This window comes from Cheilinus undulatus, linkage group 17, assembly GCF_018320785.1.
Source record: "Cheilinus undulatus linkage group 17, ASM1832078v1, whole genome shotgun sequence".
In the NCBI taxonomy this organism is placed as follows: domain Eukaryota; kingdom Metazoa; phylum Chordata; class Actinopteri; order Labriformes; family Labridae; genus Cheilinus; species Cheilinus undulatus.
In genome coordinates, this window is record NC_054881.1 from 5,361,534 (window position 1) to 5,385,159 (window position 23,626).

At 37.0% G+C, this 23,626-nt stretch overlaps 1 protein-coding gene across 1 annotated transcript in view; it reads right to left on the reverse strand.

The window, feature by feature from the left end:
• Positions 1-21,083, reverse strand: part of naa25 (N-alpha-acetyltransferase 25, NatB auxiliary subunit) — a 35,262-nt gene extending 14,179 nt beyond the window's left edge. Inside the window, exons 1-12 of the mRNA XM_041810411.1 lie at positions 20,996-21,083; positions 10,238-10,323; positions 9,111-9,249; positions 8,912-9,030; positions 8,715-8,789; positions 8,490-8,597; positions 5,003-5,081; positions 4,723-4,834; positions 4,545-4,634; positions 2,355-2,527; positions 2,148-2,260; positions 1,865-2,072 (exon numbers count right to left, since the gene is read on the reverse strand). Of these exons, the coding sequence (XP_041666345.1) occupies positions 1,865-2,072; positions 2,148-2,260; positions 2,355-2,527; positions 4,545-4,634; positions 4,723-4,834; positions 5,003-5,081; positions 8,490-8,597; positions 8,715-8,789; positions 8,912-9,030; positions 9,111-9,249; positions 10,238-10,323; positions 20,996-21,053 (1,360 nt within the window). The 5' untranslated portion in view covers positions 21,054-21,083. The remainder of the gene's footprint in view (positions 1-1,864; positions 2,073-2,147; positions 2,261-2,354; positions 2,528-4,544; positions 4,635-4,722; positions 4,835-5,002; positions 5,082-8,489; positions 8,598-8,714; positions 8,790-8,911; positions 9,031-9,110; positions 9,250-10,237; positions 10,324-20,995) is intronic.
• Positions 21,084-23,626: the final 2,543 nt, after the last annotated feature.

A 23,626-nucleotide genomic window follows, 5' to 3' on the forward strand; every position in this document is an offset into this window, starting at 1 on the left:
AGAATGATTTTGCATAGGCATTATTAGACTGTGACTGACAACACTAGAGTTAAAAATGCATGTGGGCTGGGGAAAAGCAAACAAAGAAACAGAGTTGTTTTTTCTTCTTTTTCTACACAAAAGGAAACGATTTCATGATGAATAGGTCCAGAAAAATGCAGCTCAACACAGGAAATAAATAGTTAAATTTCAAAACTTTCTTGGAGAGGATGCCCAGACCCCTACTAAAGAAATATATGTGAAATGTATATAAAATATACATAATATACATATATAATCTAGGGGTGTCAAACTCAAGGCCTTGTGGTGGTTAAACCCAGCCCCGCCCGCCACTCCTGTATGGGGTCTGCAGATTTCCTACGCCTTTCAATTGTGCTGTCTTTTATGTTGATTTATCTGTCTGAAAAAAATAAAAATTGAAATTTAAACTAGAGACAGGTTTGATAAAACTTTCCTCTGAAAGGAATTAAAGAAAACGGGTCTGCAGATTTCCTCTAACATAACAATGTAAATTTAACTCTTTATTTAACCTAAATATACTTATAGTGATAAAAAAAGAAAAGATAAAAAGTAAAGACAGGAATGTAGAAAATAAATTAATTTGGGTTTTCTTACTATATTTACAATTTTGCATCTTACAATGATGATATGGACTTTTTTATCAAATGTTTTGCTGGTTGAAGTTATTAACTTTTAATTGCATGTCATATTTTGACCTTTCTGACTCATTATTTTGAATTTTATCTAATGTTTTGACCTTTTCAACTCCTAACCACGTCTTTTAATCCATACTTTGACATTTTTGACTGACAATTTTGGACCTAGGATTATGGTTTTGGACCATCCCATGCAAGTCTTACATCAAAAATGAGTCAGGTATTGAAACAGTTTCCCCTTCATTTTTTATGACTTAACAAGGATATTTAAGTAAAATGAAGGTTAAATTTACATTTTTGACCTGGAGGAAATCTGCAGACCTCTTACCTGTGGGAATTTAGATTTAAAATAAATGATCTTTTATCTCATATTTTTTCTTTAAAACATGATTGAAGTTGCTATTTCATATATTTGCCTTTTAAAAACATTATTTTGACTTTTAATTTTGTGCTTAGACCTTTTGAACTAAGAAGTTTGACTTTTAATCTCAGATTTTGAGCCTTTAGATTTATTATTTTGACTTTTTTTAATCTCTAATTTATTTATCATCAGTGCTGAGTTTTTCCCTCATAATTTATTACAGTTAAAAAATGATGCTGACAGTTTATGGTTAAACGTTGACCCCATTAGGCTCTGAGGTTAGACCTTAATTCAGAACCAGGCCCCTGCTGTTATTGAGTTCGACACCACTGTAATATATGAAGCTAAAGCTACACCTGTGTGACTCAACATATTCGCTGGAACATTGTGGCATCAAGAAACATCCCCTGGCTCCCCTTTGACCCCCAGACTCCCATATTTTGAAACCTAAATGTTGGCAGGTATTCATTCATTACTACTTTGTTTGCCTTCAAGATCTTCCGTCATTCCTACGCCTTTCAATTGTGCTGTCTTTTATGTTGATTTATCTGTCTGAAAAAAATAAAAATTGAAATTTAAACTAGAGACAGGTTTGATAAAACTTTCCTCTGAAAGGAATTAAAGAAAACGGATCTGCAGAGTTTTTCAAAATCATCATCATATTTTCCTGGTCACAGTTTAGTCACATTGTCTTGTCAGTCGGCTATAAATAAATTTAGAAGTATGTTCCGCTTGCAGGAGCTGACACCATAATTTTACGCCTCTGCGCTTGGCGTTCTGTCTAATCTGATTATCCTGAACAAATGTTAACACAAAATATTCTAGGAAGTTATGAAAGGCTTCTCACCAAACTTGAGTCCATGACGATAGCGAGCCTTGAGCTCTGTGATGAGCCGCAGCTTGCCGTCCACGTCGAGGGTGTGATGGAGGCCGAGCGCTCGGCTCAGCTGGCAAACACACAGATGTCTCTGGAGCGCTTTGGTGTCGTCTGGAAACGCGAAGCCGTCGTCCCCCTGCTCGCCTAGAGGAACCGCCTCACTCAGACGGTTTATGAACTAAAAAGAATAAAGTGTTAAAACAGCTAAATCTTCCCTTTTGTCAGATAAACATTAAAGCTTACTTAAACTCACCTGAACATGTTGATCAGGAGAGAGAAGGTGCAGGTATATTTTGAGGTCGGTTATGCAGCATGGTTTGTCTCCAAACTTCCCAAAGAACTGCACCATCAGGTCTAAAGGCTCACCTGTTTAAAGCCACATTAAGGACAAAAGGTAAAACAGCTAAATAGAGTAAAAAGGAAAGTTAAAAAGCAGGTGTTTTTGTACTTTTTTTTTTACCAAGCAGGTTTTCTTCCGGACATCCTCGTTCTCTCAGTCTGTGCATTAATTCAAGTTGAGCTAAAAATGGTCCTCTGAGTGAGCGAGACTCTTTGCCCTCCTCTCCTTTAATTCTCTCCTCCACAAACCTCACAACTTCAGCCACAGTGTGATGAACTGAGCCCTCCGAGCAGCTGCAGACAGAGAGAGACAAAGATGGATCAATGATGGATGAACTACAAGGGATATATCTTCTCTCTGCCCTTTAAAGTTTGTTTAAACACAAAGAACAGACGTCAGATATTCAAGTTTCAAGGGCGACTCAGCAGGTGTGACGTGATTTATACCTGCGCTGTCAGGGTGAAGGATGAGCTCTATATTAATAAGACACCCTGTTATATCAAGGCAGACAAGACGCTGTGTGCACAAAATAAAGGATTAAACAAACTCTTTGACAATGCTAAAGCCCACACAAGCTTAATGTTTGGTTCGCTGACTTTTTGCGTCTGCTGTTAAAATGTGTGGCAAAATACAGACACTGCAGCGGCTGTACGCACACATTAGAGCTGGATCAATATGTAAGTGGTAGACATTTTGGTGTCATTGCATGCAAACTGCAGCGAACAGCAGTTTGAGAGAATCAAGGCTGCAGCAGAGCATCTTGTTGGCTGAACAGCAGCCTGACTACACCCTAGATGATTTTAAGCTTGATAAGAGGCCACGTAAAAGCTAGTATTAAGTAAATATGGACACAGAGAGACAAAGATGGCTTTATTTTCGCTCTACAGTCTCACCAAATGTTCTGCATACAATCTGAATGGTTAGATGTCATGAGCACCAGCCAATCAACTCTTAAGCCTGGGCGCCACTAGCACAGTCAGCATAAGGAATCACTTACTGTTTTCCTGTTGCTACCATGTTGTTCATTTATTAATTTTTTATCATGCAATTTGACTTTTGTCGCATTTGGTACATTTTGCATGTCATAACAAATGAATACTGGTTCCAAATTTGGTTGCTAATAACCAGTATTAGCCCTAAACGACCTATATCAGTCCTCCTCTAAGTATAGCTGCCAGCCACAGATAATCAAGCCAGACTAAATAACTTGTAAGGAAAAATCTCTACCTACTCTTGAATATGTATTTTTTTTTAATAAATCCCCATTTTTAAGTAAAAACTGTAAATGCAACTTGCTAAAAAGAGTTTTAACTGCATGTTTGAAAGTGCAAACTCTAAAGACAGCAGGATTAATCACGGTACTCTTACAATGACACATTTGTTTATGACCAGCAAAATTCAGGTTTTCGCTTAAACATATTTCTCTTTTTTTACATATGCTAGCAGTGCAACCCTCTGGTCTTTCTTCTTCTCTTAAGCTACATTTGGATCTTTTTATGTCTTTATTATGGTAATAGGAAGATGATAGGGTCAGAAAAAGTAATGCGAGCACTAGGAATGACAAGTAGGATGGCACAACAGATCAACCTTGGATCAAAGTGTGCTTGAATTTAAATTCTGCAAGCTATATGCAAAGCATTCTGTGATCACTCACAGTGTAAACCGAGAAGATTTAGAATCAGCTTTATTGGCCAAGTATGCTTATTCACAAGGGATTTTACTCCAGGTAGCTTTGACCTCAGTGTACAGGAATTAAGCATTAAATACAAAAAAAAACTAGAAAAAGAGAAAAATAAATAAATAATTAAGATTTAAATATATACAAGCTGTTGTAGGGTTTGGGTATCGTTTGGGTTTTATCTAATAACAGTACTGAATTGATATTTTTAAGTGGGCTGTAGATCAATTGCTGTACTGTTTGTGATTTGCTAAAAAATCTTTATCTCTTCCTGGACTTGTTCTGTATGTCTTCCCTTGCTTTTTTCCCCCCATACTTTCTGTGAAATCATAATAAAGGCAAAAAAGCCCTTAAAATATTCAAATCAATAACAAAGGGACATCTTTTATGGATTTTTTTTGCATTAGAGAGGAACGAATCCATCAAAACTTGCACAAATACATTGGCCATGACACAGTACTGCAAAATTGCAAAACAGTGTGCAGGGTTTGGCTTCTGAAAACTACAAATTCCTACTACTGGGTCTACTAGATCTCCATTTCTACTATAAATCTTTAATGTATTTTTTCACCCTTCAAATAAAAAACAAACTCCCATCACTACCCACTTCAAATAAAAAACCTAACACCCACTGTTCTCCTTCTTCTGGCGGGCTCCACGACTGATCCATCAGGTGGAAGAGAGAGTCGAAGTAGGAGGGGTAGAACTGCCAGTCATCAGGACTGTAAACACAAACACAGGTTTGTAAAGTCTCCAATTATCTGCAGATCTTTTTACTTCCTCCTAGAGATTTAAAGATCCTCTACGCACTTTTTGAGCAGCAACTTGTGGGCTAAGGCGTTACACTCGGGCCAGCGTTGTAGTCTCTGGTAGAGCAGCATACATTTGCTTTCTCTGCTCTGCAGCTCACTGGTCAGCTTCTCTGTGGGATCATTCAGAATTATTGAAAAAATATAGAACATTTTTGTCAGAAACCAAAGAGATTCTATTTTGAAGACGGAAGAGATGTAGCAGATTACAAGCGTGGAGACTAACCTATGTTTGGTGATATTTCAGGCCTAAAGTTAGAGTAGCAGACATGTGTACATACCCCCAAGTGGGCCTCTGATCACTTCGAGAGCCTCGACACACTTCCCCAAACGCTCAAGAATCATAAAATAGAGCTGTACCTGCAGACACACAAGAAGACACAAAGAACTGTTAAGCAACAGAAACAGTTTCCGGTTTGTCTGGAGGCCAAAATAAAAGAATATCTACTGTTTAATCAGAAAATGTTCAGGAGGAGTTTGCATTGTGGTTGATGAATTTAAATGTAGGTTTTTAGCATAATTTATCATTTTGGATAGACAGCTGAGTGTTGCGTTATGAAGTTTTGTAACTGCATGTCAAATCAAAAGGCTAACAAGCTTCTTCAGTTGCATTTACAGCCTGTTTTACACTTTATCAGCAAGTTCTGCAGCATTTTAGAGAGGAAATAAATTCCTCATTAGTGAAAAGAGTTAAAATCCTCTCAATTATCTGCTTAAATAGACCTAATCATCAGGATGAGACGGCGAGAATTTCTGCTGTCAGAGATTCAGAGGAAGAGTCTGAAGAAGAAGTGAGTACTATTCAGACAGCTGCAGCTGCCTGAAAGGAAGGTATGAGGACATGTGATAACAGAGGGGGATTTCACATTTTGTAATAACTGAGGCACTTCATGTTTCACTTTTAACAGGTTTATTAAGTGAAGGCTCTCTGTACCTTCCCTCACACAGTTAAGACTTTTACTGCAGCTTTATGCCATGTCCCTTTCTTTGTGTCCAAATCTTTCTAAAACTTTGTCCTCCTGATCACACATATGGTAGCTTTGCCTATTAATCATTAAGTTTCCCATATATTTGCTGCATTTTCACAGTAATTTTAGCAGTTTTTTCATTCCTAAAGCAAGTTTCTAAAGACAGACTGCACTATTGGCTTGTGAAAATAAAATCTTGACAGGAAACAGAAGCATGCTGTCAATAAAACTAATATCAAACTTGTAAATAACGTCAAAATGCAGTTTTCATGGCTATTTAAGACTTGAAATACTTTTTTCCCAGGTTCTTTGTCAATGTCTAACGGAGTTTATAGCATTTTTAGCCACATGAAGCAATGCATGCATGTCCATCATTTCCTCAGCTCCAAACTGAATGGCTCGTTTCTGTCTTAGATCTAAATCTAGGATATGTTTTATTTGCATATAAGACACAGTTTTGGAGGGTCACCCAGAGGGAAAAGGTTTCAGCTCTCCTGCCGAATGATTTCCATTGTGTTATGCAAAGTGCACAACATGCAGATTCTGTGCAGCTGTGTCACTCTTAGGTACCATCTGTTTTACCTTTGACATGCAGGGTTGAAACTCTGCTGGATAACGGTACGGCAGGTTGATCCGCCCTGCTCTGATGTGTTGTCTTTAATTGAGGAGTCTTTTCAATTAAACCAGAACTCATAAGGTTTATTTACCCGACAGCACACTACTGTTTTATCTGAATGCAGGATAATGGTCTAATGAGGGTGAAAAGATGGTAAAAAGTGGGAACAGAGCCTGGTCCAAACTGCAAATGCTGTGTTTCCAGCAAGTGGCCTGACTCAGCCTGGCTCTATACGAAACAGTATTATTTGCATTTCTGCAGTCAAAAAATGTGAAAGGTGCCAAAATAACAGATGATTATCAATCTAAATTTTATATATACTTCTATTTAGGTATTCTGTATTCATATCTGATCCTATAAAGTGGAGCTAGGCTCACTGCAGGCGTAATAACACACAAACACAAAAGACGCCATGTTTTTTACTGAGCTGAAAGCTTTTCTGCCTCATCTTTCATAAACATGCTTTAAACCCTCAGGAGATCCTAGGAACATTCTGTGCTATTCAGTTTTTAATTTTTCTTCTAATTGTTGTCTCAGTTCCTTAAATTAACCTAAAATGGCAAAGCCACACAAAAACCAACACATTTGTTCTTTAGGACAAAAAAATGTCCCATTGAAAACCATTGAGAATGTCATTTTTGATCCCACATAAACTAATGCATCCCTTTACATTATGATTTCATTTTGGATTACTAGCTTTCAATTTTATATTTTTATATATGTCCACCAGATGGCGCTACTTTTTCCCATTCAAAGCATGCCGCAAAATTTCACACTTTTACCGTTTACTGCAAAGGTGCCTTGCCACTGAAATGATAAGTATGTGCCACTTTTTATGTTGGAAAATGTTGTGTGTGTAAAAAAAAGTGTGGGTACTTTATTTGAGTTCTTGTGATTTTGTTCTTATTAAAACAGTGGAGTTATTTAAACATACTGCCTGTAAAGGTTGAAAATCTGAAGAATATAATTTCGATTTCATATGTAAACACACGCTTAAGTAGTTGAAGAAGATCTACTTGTTTAAAGTAGAAAAAACTAATATGTATTTTTACAGCTTATTTTAGGAATTTGGCAGGTTTTTGTTGTTTGGACCACAAGTGTGAGTAAAAAAAAAAAAAACTTGACACTTCAAAAAAAAAAAATAAATAAAAAGTAATGCATTAAAATCAATGTCGCTGTTTATCATTGACCAATTTTAGGGCCTAATGATATTAATAATTATAATAGCAATAATAATAATAATAATAATAATAATAATAATAAACTTCTCAAAATGTATTTCATGGAAATTATAGTTTTTGTTTTATTTTTAGATAAAAAAATGGAACAATTATTGATATATACCACTTTTACAGCAGTTTTTGGGAAGCTGACAATTTTTATTGTTAGGACTTCATTTTTGAGGTGGGTTATTTTGTCTTTTATTATTTTGACACTGTAGAAAAAATAATGATGCATCAAAATCAATGTTTGTGCTGAAGTATTGACCCATCTCAAGGCCTGATAAAAATAATAATCAAAACTCCATGAAATTCATTTTATGGAAATTATTTTAGTTTTCGTTTTTGATTAAAAAAAAGGTCGAGTAATCAAACATACTGGTCTTTAAAGGGATAAAACCGCAAAAAATATAACTAATATTTGAAGTGTATATTTCAGGCTGAAGTAGTTTTGAAAGACTGACTAGTTTAAAGTGGAAAAAAAATATTTACATATTTTATTTTTACAGCCAATTTTGGGAATGGACATTTTTGTCCTTAGGGACAAATGTGTCGGTGCTTTTATGGGTCCAACAGATTGTTTCTGTTGTTTTTAAAGACACAAAAAAGCCAGAATGTTACAGATGAAGAGCAGCCAAAGAACAGCTCTTCTTACTGAGCTTAACCAAATCAGTTAGAGCATTAAAGCAGCTTCTTGCACTACAAAAATTGGCTGAGTTCTCAATCATGTCAGGTTGCGTGCAGCCAGTGATTTTAGCATCTGCACTAGTTAGATGTAGAAGTAGTTGTTAAAGTGTGGCTTATATACAGGATTTAAGGTCTGAAAAAAGTTAGCACCAACAACAGGTACTTCCACATGCTCCACATAACTTCCTAAATAAAAGGATCAAAACCTGTTTCTGATCCCTGAAAGTTCATGTAAAAGCAAATTAAATCCTTCAGAAACTAGAGACAACTCTCTCACCTCTGCTTCTGCTTCAATCTTCTCCTCTTTGACCATTTTCTCCACCATACGTTCAGCCAAAGGAAGGAACATTGTTTGAGCCAGTTTTTCATCTTGTGCGGAGATGGCCTGGACAAAAAAAACACAAGACAATTTCTGAATAATTACACATACACTATATATAATATATAATAAATAATATACACAGAATATCAAGTCTGAATGGTGAGAAAATCTAGCCTGTACCTGCATCACCAGACTCATGACAGACCAGAAGTAATACGGGTTCTTGGGGACGATTTTATACAACGCCATTCCAGCCTGAAACAGAGCATTCTTTTCGTTAGTCTCATGTTTTATTCATTTATACAGAGTAAAGCAGTAGCAGCTATTAGATTTGAGTTGGAATGTTTGTATAAATGAGAAGAGGTGTGCTTTCTCACCTGCTGCATCTTCTTGTACTCCCCGACGCGAGCGTACGCCATGAAGAGGTGAGAGTGATACTCCTCGCTGAGAGGAACCTTCTTCACTGCAGCCTCATAAAGCTTTGTAACCAATTCAGCTGCAAAAACAGACACAAAATGGTTTAAGATGCAGCGGTTTTAGTATTTTTGATCAGCCTTTGTATGCATGAGTACTCACGGCGGTGCATCTCTCTGTAAAGGATAGTCAGAGCCTGCAGCGAGTTGTCGTCAGTGGGCTCTAGAGTGGCCACCTCCTGTGCCAAAGTGAAAGCTTCATCCTGCTTCCCGGTCCTCTGAAGACCGATCGCTTTGAGGACCTGAGAAGAGGCAGAAAGCATGAATAAGGAGATACGGATGGAAACAGGAAAACCAAAGAGAGCAGCCTGATTTCTGAGAGGATGAACTTCACAGCGGTTGTACAGCCAAGCTGACGTCTGGAAGAGAAGATCTCACAGCTGAATCAGAGTGTGAATTTGGTTGATTTTACATCATGTAACACCCAATTATTTAAAGCATTTTTAATTATCATGTTCCTCTTTTCAAGTTGGGACAAAATCCTCATATTTCATGCTTTCTAACTTAATTTTTGAGCCGTACTGTTGAGCAGAATCTGAAACTGATTTCAGAAGTTTAAGTCAGATTTTCCCTCAATCAAATACAGCTTCGAGGAATATTTTCTGTCTTAGTTACGACCCTTTAAGGCTCTTTTTGCTCGAATAATATTATCCAAAGATCTTTTAAAACATTCTGCTTAAGAAGGAGTATTGCACCCTTGTCATCTTGTTGTACCTTGGCTGCTCAATTATGGCAAAAAAAACCCAATTATTCTGATTGAGGGCTGCATATTGACGCTGGGTTTAAAAAAATGTTGATGTTGACAATCTCTAATCAAAATGGCCCTGATTCTTCTAAGCAGATCAGGAAAGGAAACATCACTCCAACCAGACCTCACACCACAGGAAACTATCAAGATAATCTCTACAACCATCAGATAGCAGGGCCTTTGCTGACTGTTGCTGGAAGAGGAGAATGGGGCTGAAAATTGGCATGATTGTCATGTAGTGTGTGCCAGGCTTTAAACATCCATGCATGGTGTGATGTTACTAGTAAGATGGTGTGAGTGTAGTGCATGTGTTCAAGTGTGCTATAATGTAAGGCTGATGCAGGAGTAGAGAAGTTTTTCATAGAAAAAGAGCTATAACAGTGCACTTTAACTAATTTTGCATGAACCATTTCCAAAAAAAAAAAAAAAGTCCAACAACAAAGGAGGCTTCAAAAAAATCAACAGATCAGAGAGTCACCCACCTTGGCACAGTGCAGGTCCTTATGTTTCTTCAGCAGCTTGTCTGCCTGTTGTATCGCCATTTTATTGTTTCCATTGTCAAGGTAATCTGTGGAAACACAGGGGACAACATTAGTACATTAATGTGACATGACTTCATCAAAGATGACAGTACCCATTTCCACCAAACACTTCCCCCATGAGAATTAACCTCTTGGAAGAACTGAGTGTTTTTACCACAGGGAAGAAGGACTAACTTTGGCCTCATGAAAATTAACAGGCAGTACTTGGAATACTAAATGCTTACAAAAGCTCGACACTTGAGGATATTATCCTGGGACTTGAGAGGCAGAGACAAAAATCTGTCAAAGGTTTGCAATTTTTTCATACCACTTGTCTGAAGCTGGACAAAAAAACATCTTTGGTTAAACTTTATACAGAATCTGCAGCAAGCCAAAGGCAAAGCACTTTAGACCATGTGCAGGATGTTCTTGCAGTTTGGCAATAAAAAACAAGAACTTAACTGAGATGAAGTATTAAGAGCTTCTATTTAGTTGCAAAGGTTCAGAGACCGGTATCAATATTGTTTGATTTGTACGTGTATCATATGTTAAGATTAATATAAGAATAACCTTGCATCTGTCAATATGTTCTCAGTGCATGTTGTAAGCTCTGGAGACGGCACAATGACATAATTAATTAGTACACTAGCTCAAAAGGAGACTGTCATTCAATTATTTTATGTTTGATTGGGAAATCAGCTGCTTTATAGGATGATGTACTAGTCTTAACGGGAAATTCACTAGTTATGGTAGCTGGCTAGCTGCTTTCTCTTTAAAGGGGACATATTATGTTTTTCTAACAAAAATCCATGCCCCTGGCCTGTCCACAATCCCCTGAAATAGAAGGAAAATACCCTTCTCTCTCTTCAACTTTCAGAAAATGTTTGCTAAAACAAGCTGTTCTCAGATTTTCCCTTCATGATGTCATGTGGGGAGTTAGCCCCGCCCCCAGGTTCGGTTGGCCCTCCCCGCTTGGAAGAAAGTTCCACCCTCCTCTCCTGATCCTCCTCTCAGCTACCAGCTGAGGATAGCTCAGTGGGTTACCCTGCAGACTTCAGTCTGGGAGATTGATAGTTCAAATCTAGGATTGAACGATTTGGGAAAATTATTTAAATGCGATTTTTTCTTCCAATATTGCAACTGCGATATGATATGCGTTTTTTTCTTAAGATCCTGATCTTATATTTTTTTTGCAACAAACACAAGCAATACATGATTCTATATTACAACAAACAACTATGGCTGAACAATTTAGAAAAAATATCCAATTGCGAGGATTTGACTCAGACTGCAAATTGGATAAGAATTGTAGTATTGAAGTGATTCATAATTTTTATTTCGTCTCATATTAAGTAAGAAAAATGTAAAAAAAGGTAGGTCTTTTGTTGACTTTTCTAAAAAAAACTGCCACTTGGATGACTGCATGAGTAATTTATAACATCTCTGCAGCAAAAAAGTTTTGAAATTGGCATTTTAACACAAGTTTCGGCTGAAATATTGCACCTTCTGCAATTTGAAAATTGCAGCAGGCCATGTTGCGATTTAATCTAATTTTCGATTAATTGCCCAGCCCTATTCAAATTCCAGTCAGGTCCTTAACTTTGGATAAAAGTGTCTGTAACATGGTAACATCAGGAGTGCCACATACATATCCTGAAAGAAGGTCTGAAACAGAGGGGTTTGTAGACATGCAAAAATCCAATACCGGAGTGTTTTTCAGCAACAAACTTCACAGGCATGTTTTGGGGACCTCTGAGACCAACATGAACTTGTTTTAAAAGGCTAAAATATGTCTCTTTTAAGTAAATCTGACATCTGGCATGAGACAAAACACATGCTTTGTTCTACTGGATCAAAGTAGCTCTCCTTGAACAAAGAACTTCTCAGATAAACAGATAAAACAAAACACGACATGTGATGTTAGAGACATACGCTCTGCTATCAGGGTTTAAGGGAACATTCACACAAGGTCCAATCTCCCCATACCACGCTGAAGCACAATTTTCCCTCCTCCCAGTCTGACATGAGACCAATAACTAATATTTGGAACTGCTATGCATTTACAATGACAGACCATATATATTGTGACAAAAGGCAAATCCTCAAAAAAAAGCAGTGATTCACTAGATCTGTCACGAACAAATGGCACAAATCAGCACAGTAACAGCAGAAAAACAGGAAGTGATGCCATACACTCACTGTGTCATGGCACTTGGGCTTCAATGTTGATTGGCAGGTACTTATGTGATATCTAGCCAATCAGATGGTATTGTGGGCAGGGCATTAGGTGCGACTTTTAGAAAACATAAAGCGAGATGTGGAAAAACAGCACACAGCAGGACCAAAATAGAGAAACTTCTGATTAATCTATTTTCTCCATTACTAGTCAAATAAAACGCTGATACAGATACTCAGCCATGGCCTCAATAACTAGTCAGGCGGAAAATCAGTCGACCCCTATTGAGAGGAACAGTTGTATCAATTATATGTCTCGTACATGTAGTGCACTCATGTTCACAAGCATGCATGAGTGACCAAACTGTGCACACTTATTCCATCCATGCAAGGGCCAATGAAGAGCTCACTGATCAAACAAACTTGACTTTGGATGGGGGGTCAAACTTGGGCACGACACAGATTGCCTAGTGTGAGTGCACCCTAAATGTTTGTCACTTATAGGTGCAATCTAAATGCTGCAAATTTGTTTGGATACAGAGCAGGGCTGCCTCTGGCTAAAGTGGGCTCTAACAGGATTTGTAACAGAGTCCCAAGAAGTCATTTTAACTGTAAATATGCATTAAAAAGTATGAAACTTTACAGCCTAGGCCTGGGATAAATAAATATGAAAGCAATAACCCTGAGTCACAAAAGAGTCATAAATTAACACACGAAATACTACTTTAGAGCCTAGTGCAAGGGTCATCAAGTACATTTGCACAAGGGCCAGATTTAGCCTTGACAGTCTCTGGGGGCCGGACTTCCAAATAAAGAAAAATGAAAGCAATATTTTGTTCTGATTAACATTATTTTATTAGTATTTGTATTTTCTTTCAAAAGGCAGGACATGAGGCATTACCAATGAGATCTATCCCAATATACTACGCCATAAACCACAAGGAGACAGGCATGTCCACAGATTTGGCTGGGCTCCTGAAAATCCCAGAGAATTGGCCCTCAACAATTGTGATTTAGCACCAATATGAACTCCTGTTTAACACTTTTCACTACTTCACTACTTGATTCTGCCATCTCTGCAACATTTTGTGCCACTTTTTGCTTTTGTGTCACCCTTTAACCAACTTTCCCAATGGCTATTTTTGCACCATTTTGCCACTTTCAACCCACTTTCAATACTTTTTGCCCTTTTTTGCCTCTTTAACCCAATTTTTTGCCATTCTTTAACCCCCTTTAACCACTTTTCTTGTCTGTCTTATCCCTTATACTGTTTTCAATTTTTGCCCCTTTTCATAACTTTTTTCACCATTTTTGAAATAATTTTTGCCCCTTTTTTCCTTCTGTACGGATGGTTTGCCACATTTTAACCTCTTTTCACCACTTTTCCTGCAAGTGATTGTCCCTTTGTGCTACTCCACAAACCATTTGGATTTTATCACCCATTTTTGCCACTCTCTAACCCCTTTTCATCACATTATCTGGCCATTTTTGCCAGTTTTAACACATTTTTTAAATATTTACTAATAATGGTTGACAAGAGGCTTTCAGTAAAAATAATCAAATGTGAAGTCATTCTAAAACTATTAGAATAATAACCTTTTGGGGTGGATTTAACAGCTGTAGACATGTAAAGCCAAATGATACTCTTAAAACCACAACAATTTCTTGTCCTGCTTTTCTGAATTTAATGATCTTCTAGGGGCCAGACAGGAAGCTTTGGGGGGCCTGATTTAGCCCCCAGGCTGCCAGTTGATGATCAGTGGCCTCATGTCTTTCACAAATGTAATTTTAAGCTGAAATAAACAAACAAATCAAAAACTGGCTTAAAAATTACCATGCTTACTTACAGCTTACTTAGAGCAGCTGCAGAGTTGTCACATGTGCCAAATACTCAAAAAAAGTATGTTTTTTAAATAATAAGCTCTATTCATTCATTCCTTTGTTATCTACTTCATTGTCTCTTAAATCTGCTCTACTCGCCCCCCCTTCCAACACACAAACATCTCGCCACTTTTCACACACCAGCTCTACTGTCCTCTTTCTGTTTCCTCCTCTCTGTGTCTAAAGACGAGCACTTCGTTTCATTAGATCACCCTTGAGCAGAAGTCGAGTTTTAATCCACTTCCCCTGCAAACCCTATTTCCACACCAAGGTGCTCGACGAGGAAGATTCACGTTTATCACGGTGCATATCAGAACAATAAACCAAACTGAGCTAGCATCTGCACAAGTTAACATTAACCAGACAGGTCCAAAGTATGTCACAGGGAACAGGATCAGCAGGGACACAGAGAGCAGAGAGGGTTTTTACTAATTGATCGAGCATCCCATTTTAACCATCATGGAGTTTTGTTTTTCCTACAACACTAGTTCAGACTAGTTTTATACAGATGGAGGATGCTTGACTATAAAGCCCTATGAGAAACACTGGTAAAAGAATGAGCACGCAGTCACACACACTCTCTTCTGTTCAGTCTCTGCAGACAGCTGGGGGCCAAAATTAACTTTGCCAGACAGTACATTGTGGTTATGTCATGTCTATTCTCTCTGTTCAAACTGTTATCACAGATTAACCAAAAGTTGACCAACCACCACAGACAGTAGAGGGACAATTGATATAAAAATAAGATAAACCCAGTGGTTTAAAGCTCTGGTTCTAGCTGCTTAACCAAGCTGCTGTGATGCTACAATGATAGGAAATGAAAAGCATGTTAGCTCATTGTTTTATGATTTTAAAACTGTAACACCCAAGTTTTAGAAATGAAACTTTATTGTTGCTACTTCATTAAAGTAATCCTACCAAAACAATCCGTATATTCCTCTGTATATGCAAGTATAAAATAGTTAAAAATGATTTTATACCACAGGTCACACTGATATCACTCCACGTTCACACATCAATGGTAAAGGGTGTTATGAAGAGTGTATATTGTCAGCTGGCCTTGCAGTCAGGTTAATAAACTTTGTAATTACAATGATTTTTCTGTGGTGACTACAATTACTTGCCTTTTAATTATCTGTATACTGGCACGAATATTTTCTGTAGTGCAAATTTTTACAACAATTAAGTGTCTTTCTTCTGAGACATCCATTCATTTTTCTATACCGCTTATACTGTTGGGGGTCGCAGGGGGGCTGGAACATATCCCAGCTGTCATTGCGAGAGGCGGGGTACACCCTGGACTGGTCGCAGGGGCTGACATGTAGAGGCAGACAACAAGGCACGTTCGCACTCACACCTACGGCCAATTTAGAGTCACCAATTAGCCTAACGAGCATGTTTTTGGTGGTGGGAGGAAGTCAGAGAGCCTGGAGAGAAACCAGGCATGCACGAGGAGAACATGCAAACTCGGCACAGAAAGGCCCTGGCTAGGAAGCAAACCAGGGACCTTCTTGCTATGAGGCAACTGCCTTGTGCCACCATGCGGCCAGCACATGACACTAGGGCTGGACAATTAATCTAAAATGAGATTGAATCGCAATATGGCCTGCTGCAATTTTCAAATCGCAAAAGGTGCAATTTTTCTTTGACCTGAAATTTGTGTCAAACTCCCAGTTTCAAACTTTTTTTTGTAGCAGAGATGCTATGCATGACATATCATGAATGAAATCATTCAGGTGCTGTTTTTTTTTAGAATAGTCTACAAAAAGTCCTACCTTCTTCATTTTTGTACTTTTTGTCTTGTTACATATAAGAATGCCAAAAACCCTTCAATCCAATAATTCATACACAATTTGCAATACGAGTCAAAACCATCAGAGTTGAACACTTTTAAAGAATTGTTCAGCCCTTGTTTAGGAATAAAAGAAAGTTAAGGAACAATCACATATCAAATTGGTATTGCAACATTTGGGGAAAAAAAATCACAACTAGATTATTTTCCAAAATCGCTCAGCCTGACATGACACCTCTGATGTATTTTGACTGTCTATTACAGGCCTCAATGATACATAGATATTTAACTGTGATGGCGATGTGTGCACGTGCAACAGTCACATTTTAAGGACATACAATATTAGTCACGTGACCTGAGACACATCGTGCTGCCACTTCTGTGTTGTTGGATGTAAACCAAAACCACTAGTTCCCGCTTTTCTGTGACTATTTAAGTTTGACTGAAATCATCATTGGAAGCCTGAGAACTGATGATTGTGCAGACGGTGTCTGCATATCGTCCAGGCAATGGATGCTGCTGTCGTTGATAAGTTACAATGGCATGACAGTCAAGTTTGCAAGGCCGATCCTAGTTGAGAGGATTCCCCACTCGAAACCACGTCCAGGTGCTTGTTATTAAAGGGTCCATAGATGTGTTGATTGTAACAGCATTAAGGAGTGTGCTGTAGTGAGTGATGGTCACAGAGGCTCAGCACGGTGAGCTGTTCGTCTTTTCAAATGTAGCGCTCATGACATTTAAGGAACACAGTGACTTTTTCTAAAGTTCATGAATAAACGAGTTGCTCCATACCTACTCTCTCCTCTTTTCATCCTCTGTATATTTGTGTCAGAGCTGCTGTCAGAGGACTGCACAGCGTGGCATTCAAACTTGGAAAGGACATAAAGAGCCATAAAAGAAGAAATTTATCAGTCTTGCAAAATATATAGAAGAGAGAAAAACTATCACAATGTCTGTTTTTACCAGTATTGATCAGTTTTAGTTAGGGCTGGGCAATATGGTTAAAAAATTGAATTTCACATCAAGCTCAATTTACAATTCTTTGGTTTTCAAATGAATGAGAAATTACTCAAACAAGTTTCTTTTATTTTTATCCTTCATGGGTTAAAGTGTGAGCTGTAAACTTGTCTTTATTAGTGCACTATGGAGAGTTATTTACATGAAAACTCAGGCTCTGGGAGATTTTTTTATCTGCTTTAGAAAGACTGAAAGTAAAGCAAACATCTCTCTGGGATAAATGTGAATAAATAACACCATTGGAAGATTATTGCTTATTCCTGATTGCTTATCATCTCTGACAAAGAATCAGTGTCAGACAAAACGTTGGCAAGCAAATTAAAACTACTACTAATTTCAATTTCTGCTGAATGGATTCAGAGTGAACATGACTATTAAAACTGAGTAGGACGTTTTTCTTTGAGGGGGTGCTTTCCTTGAATTTGAGAACACTGGCTACACACGAGCAATATGTAAGAGAAAAATGTATTTTTTGTTTATAGGTTTGCCAGAAGCAACATAAAAATGAAGCTTCTAAAAGTAGCTTTAACTCTTGGTATTATTGCAGTAAGGTTTAACAGAAAATCTCAATTTTCCATTTTCTAAATCTCGATTTTCCAAAAACTAGGGATGCATGATACTGGATTTTTGCCGATCCAATATTTACAGGTTCATTTTAGCTGATACCAATATTTAAATATGTTTTACAATACTAAAAATTCAGTTCTTTGAACACAATTTAAGGTTTTAGAATGAGAAAAGAAACTAACTTTTTCCTACAACACACCTTAAAGAATAAGAATGAATTAAGAAAAAGATCTCTACTGACATAGGTCTGTTGGCCCAGCCTAAAACTGAACTAATTTATTAGTATATATGTCCAAATTTTACAGTTGATACATGCTGATATGAACAGCAAAAATATCGGTTGTAAATATCGGCAAAAATTTTGATATCTGCCGATAATATCATGCATCCCTACCAAAAACCCAATTTATCGATTTAATGCCCAGCCCTAGCTTTAACAGTCTATTATGTGCTCTTGAAGACCTGCTTGTGTAAGAACAAACAGACACATCCTTGTCTAATAAAGGGCTTTTATACAACATCAGAGTTCCTCTGATTGTCAGTGTTGGCTGCTATTTTTCAGCCACCTGGACGGTCATTTATTTATTTGCAGATATATTAGGATTCATCAGGTTTTATTTTTGATAAAGTCATACCACCCCATTAGGGCTTGTAGCGCCCCATTACGTAATAATGCCATATTATGTAATAATGTAATAAATTTTCAATTCATTATGTAATAATGCCGTATTTTGTAAGCCACTAAGCAGTTAGGGTTAGGGCAAGGTAGTAGGATATATCCTGGATAGTCCTAGGGTTAAGGTTAGGTGTTCAGTCTAGAGCCCTGAAGGGGGGTTAGGTTTAGGCATAAGTCACTAAGCGGTTAAAGTTAGGGCAGGGCAGTTGGGTAGGGCATACCTTGGAGCCCACACTAAGTCCTATGGTTAGGGTAGTCACATAATGTGGCGTTATTACATAATGTGGTGCTACAGGGCTGAACGATTTGGGAAAATAATCTAATTGTGATTATTTTTTCCAATATTGCGATAGCGATTTAATGTGCGATTATTTTTTCAATTCCAAATCTTATGTATTTTCCATGAAAACAAACAGTAAATATTTCTATATTTTAACCACTGCAACATTAAATAGATTAAACTAGGGCTGAATGATTTTGAAAAAATCTTTTATTGTAATTATTTTTAATCATATTGCAAATTTAGAATGAAGTGTTGCATTGAGAGGACTGATCATTTTCATGTCGTTCTTATTTTGATTTAGAAAATCTTAGAAAAATAAGGAAAGTAAGATTTTTTGCAAACTGTTCTAAAAAAAATGACAGATTGCATGATGGGTGGAACATATCGCTGCTGCATAAAAATTTTATCAAACTGGTATTTTAACACATTTTTCATTTCGAAGAAATATTGCAACTTTTGCAATTTGAAAATTGCAGTAGGACATATTGGGATTTAATCTAAATTTCTATTAATTGCCCAGCCCTACACCCCATCCTATTAGGTATCTTTATTCTTGGATTTTAGAATCTGGTAGCATTTTTAAGCACTTTTCTGTACTGATACACTGCCAAAAACAGTGCAATTTAGTCAGTGCTTTCTGAGTTTTTAAAGCCGTTTTGGGATTATGGCCAAAGATCTTTATTTTCTTCCAAGTATCTGTCCTTTTTGAACCATCCAACAGAGGTTGAATCATTTTAAAACACATGCTATCAAAAAACATTGAAGCATCAATGATTTAACAGTTTTATTACCAAAGTCCTTGGGATGCCCTCTTACCACATTTTCCCAGCCAAAGTATGAAAAAATGGATATAATACTCACCAGTACTACTAAATACAATACTTAATACCATAACTGATCTTGAAATTACTTTGTTACTAAGTTTTTTCTTTAAAACTCTCAGCAGATGTTCTTCATCCATCAATATTCAGTGCATCTCCTCTACTTTAGTCATCCTCATTTATGTTAAAATGTCAAACTGTAGACATAGCTCAAACTTTGACTACATACTCACATAATGAGAAGCTAACATCATGCTTTAAAATGATACTGAGTATTTTTAATGTTTTATGAGTATGAGCACTTAGGCCTGGTAAAGTATAAGTGCATCCAGACTAAGTCCTTAAGCTACCTGTGTGTGACATTACAGTAAACATGTACAGTACAAGATAAGCCGGGAAAGACAACATAAATGTAAATAACAGTCATAAGATCTTTGCCAGCAGATATTGTATTCCTCAAGTCTGTGAAAAGCTAGTAAGGCTAAGTATTTGTGTTATGATTTTAGCTAAAATCTGGTTTAAAGGGACACTGTATGATTGCAACTATAACCAGGATTAAAACTTTGATATGATACAAGAAAAAAAACATGTGATATCAATACCTACTTCAATGCCACAGCAACAAAATGTAATAGTCTTATGGAGGATTGTTTTTGGTCTTCAAAAATTGCAGGCAAACTCAAAAAGTTGCCGGTGTTTTAGTGCAATCTGGACAGAGAGCAGGAGTTTACCTGCATTGTAGATGGATTCATTCCTCTCTAACCCACCTATCTTATGAAAGAGATGTACTATCATCGCTAAAATAACACACTGTGTCCTTTTAAAACATGAGCTATCGATAAATATCGATCATTTTGACAAGCCCGGCAGCTATCTCGCTAGCTAGCTGCCTCTCATGTACAGAGGTTAGCATGAAGCATTGTCCTGACACTATTATGAACATGATGCTAACTGGGGGCTAACCGTGTTATATTCGCCTATCTAAAAGCAGCTCAAGATTGAAACCAGGCGGAGACAACTGTCCTACCCCGACCTTTCGACCCGAGACACACAGCAGCAGCAATTCAACAACTTTTCTTTAAAGCTTGCACTCAGCTGTAGCATGTCCATTGACTGACATGCTAACTGACGTGTTAGCATGCTAGCTAGCTGTCAAATATCGACCGTGAGCAGAGGAGAAAGCTTTCACACTTTCAGACTGAGCCACAAAAATGTCCGCAGCATTCACAGCCAAAACACCACCGAGGCTGAATAAAGGTTTAACACACCGTTTTATACAGACACTCCCTGGAGTCGTGTCGAACACTGGCTCGGTGTAAGCCCGGGTAAGGTGCACTGTCATTGGGCGCTGCAGGCAGCAGAGACCGTGGTTGAAGCTGGAGGGGCCGCATCGCTGCCCCCCGACCACCACATGAACTACTTCTAAAACATGCACCCCTATAAGTAACAGAGATGTTAACGAAACCTTCAGACAAGGTTTAACACTAAGCTTCCCATTGAGTCTTACCGTATATCGGTCTGAGTCTCCTGTCGTTGGGATCCTGCACATGGCCTCTCGCCGCCATGGTTCAGTTTACCTGCTGGGTAAATGTTCACGCATGCGCATTTCGAGCCGCTTCTCGGAGCGATTAAAGGATTTTTTTTGTCACTGTAAGCGCAGCAGGCTGTCATTATCCGTCCATGGGCTTTAAAGTGGGCTTCAGCATGTACTGTAGTCCAACAGAGAAGAAATATGAAGCTTTCAAACATTACACATTCTATTTTAACGTAAGAAAAAGTGTGATGTTTTTAAAAGTTCAACCACGAAAACAGAACGCAAGTAAAAAACGCATAAAATGCATTTTTAAATGATTAAAGGGGATAAAAAACCTCACAAACTTGCGCGACATATTTTAAAGAATAAAATAAAATATTTAGAAATAAATAAATAATTCTAAAACCCATAATACATTTAATTCGTGCAAAAATAATTCCCAAAAAATGCAAAAAATATTCAAGGAAACTGAAAAATATTTATGTCAATGCAAAATCTAAAATAAAAATGTGAATTCAATATATTTAACATCTCACTAAATGCGAATATAATAAAATAAACTACAATAATATTAACTGTAAAAAATACAAAATGTAAAATTATTTAAAGAAACAGTATATTTCTCAGAATGAAAAATACTTAAAAAATATTTCTGTGAATACAAAATACTTAGATAAACTAAAAAAAAAATCAGTGCATACAAAAATATTAAAAGAAAACAACTGAGTTAAAAATATATATTAAATAAAACCCAAAATGCAAAATTTGTAGATACAGAAATATTTCTGTAAATGCAAAAATATTTAGTAAAACCTAAAATATATTGCACAAACTGCAAAATATATATATATATTTAAAAATATTTCTGTGAATGCAAAAATATTTATAAAGCCCAAAATACATTTCATTAAAGGCAAAAATATTTCCAAAAATGAAAAAGTCTTAAAACACAAAAATATTCCTAAGTGTCGTATTTTACACACACACACAAAAAAAAAACATTTCACTGACCACAAAAAACTCTCAGAAAACAAAAAAAGGTCCTCTGTACAAAAATAATTTGTCACATGCCACAGATTTCAAAAAGACAACTTTATTCACCAAATGCATGCTGCAAAGAAAATCAAAACATTTGTGTTTCATCAGATATTTTATCAACCTTGCAAAGCAGATGGATTCCCCTGTGTCCATGTTTCTCACTGGCGAATCCATCTTGCAAAGCTTAGCGTAGATGCTGCTAAAGTGCCAGTTTTATCAGAACTTGACAACATTTCTTCATTAAAAGAACAAAGAACAGCAGTGAGTTGTTTTCAAAAACGACAAAAGTCGTGTACTGACATGTCTGCAGTCGCCGTGGTTCGCGTTATGCAGTTCTCTACAGCGTTGACTCCTCGGTTGTTGCTACGACGTCATGTGTTTTGTCGCTCTGATTGGCCAGTAAAGATGTGACAGAGCGTTCATCGAGATGGATGTGTGAAACAAATCCACCTGGTGTGTCAGGTTAATATTTCCTAAGATGCATGAAACATTTCTTTTTGTATTCAGTGAAATATCTTGGCTGTTGACCCTTCAGGGCCACCATAGAATATACAATATTTTTAAATAAAACTAGTTTTCTTTTGGAAAAATTCCCCCATGGAGAAAGTGGTGGAATATCACATATAGAAGGTCCTTATGTGATTTTTAATCCACTAAATGTATAGTAACTGTCTAATATATGTTATTTGTGTTTGTGCAGCTTGTACTATGTAAATTTCTCACTTGTATCCCAACACCCTTTTAGCAGGATTACTGAACTTATATTTTAAGTTTCTTTATTTCAATGGCAGTGATGTAGAGGGGACAAATTTACCACCAGGGTAAAACAACTTGTAAGGATGTATATATAAATTACTTTTACATTAACACCAGACATTCTCTAAAGAAAATAGGACACTGTGGGAAACTTTTCCCCCCATAATATAACTTTAATAGCATATGCTCTAAATTCATTACACATCCATATGAAATACTTCAAGCCTTTCCTTTGTTTTAGTGTTGATAATGATGGCCTACAGCACTTAAAAATTCAAAATCAATTCTCAAAATATAACAATAACACATAAGACCTAACAAAAACACTGCTTAAGATAGAGATGCTTATATCCATGATACATTTATTAACTTATTTTAGTTAAAAGCACATAAATATAGTTCAGACCTAAAACTCTAGCCCTTCAAACACACTTTAAAGTTTAATGAATAAGGATGAACAAAGATGAAGACTTCAGCTGACAAAGATCAGCTGGTCCAGCCTGAGACTCCACAAACTGACATACGGCTGATATTTACAGCAGATGCGGGTCAATCAGTTGTAAATATTGACAAAAACATTCCTATCTGCAAATGAAGACAAAAAAACTTAAGCAAATAAATCCTGATGCCTAAACCATGGAGGTAACATCATGCATCTCTAGTTTACAGTTTAGGACTGTCAACCTTGTGAAAAGTATGCTCATGTACTCAATACTTGGTCAGAGCTCTTACCCTTTCAACGTGGCATTAAGGCAATCAGTCCGTGGCACTGCTGAAGCCCAGGATGCTCAGTTAGCAGCTTTCAGCTTG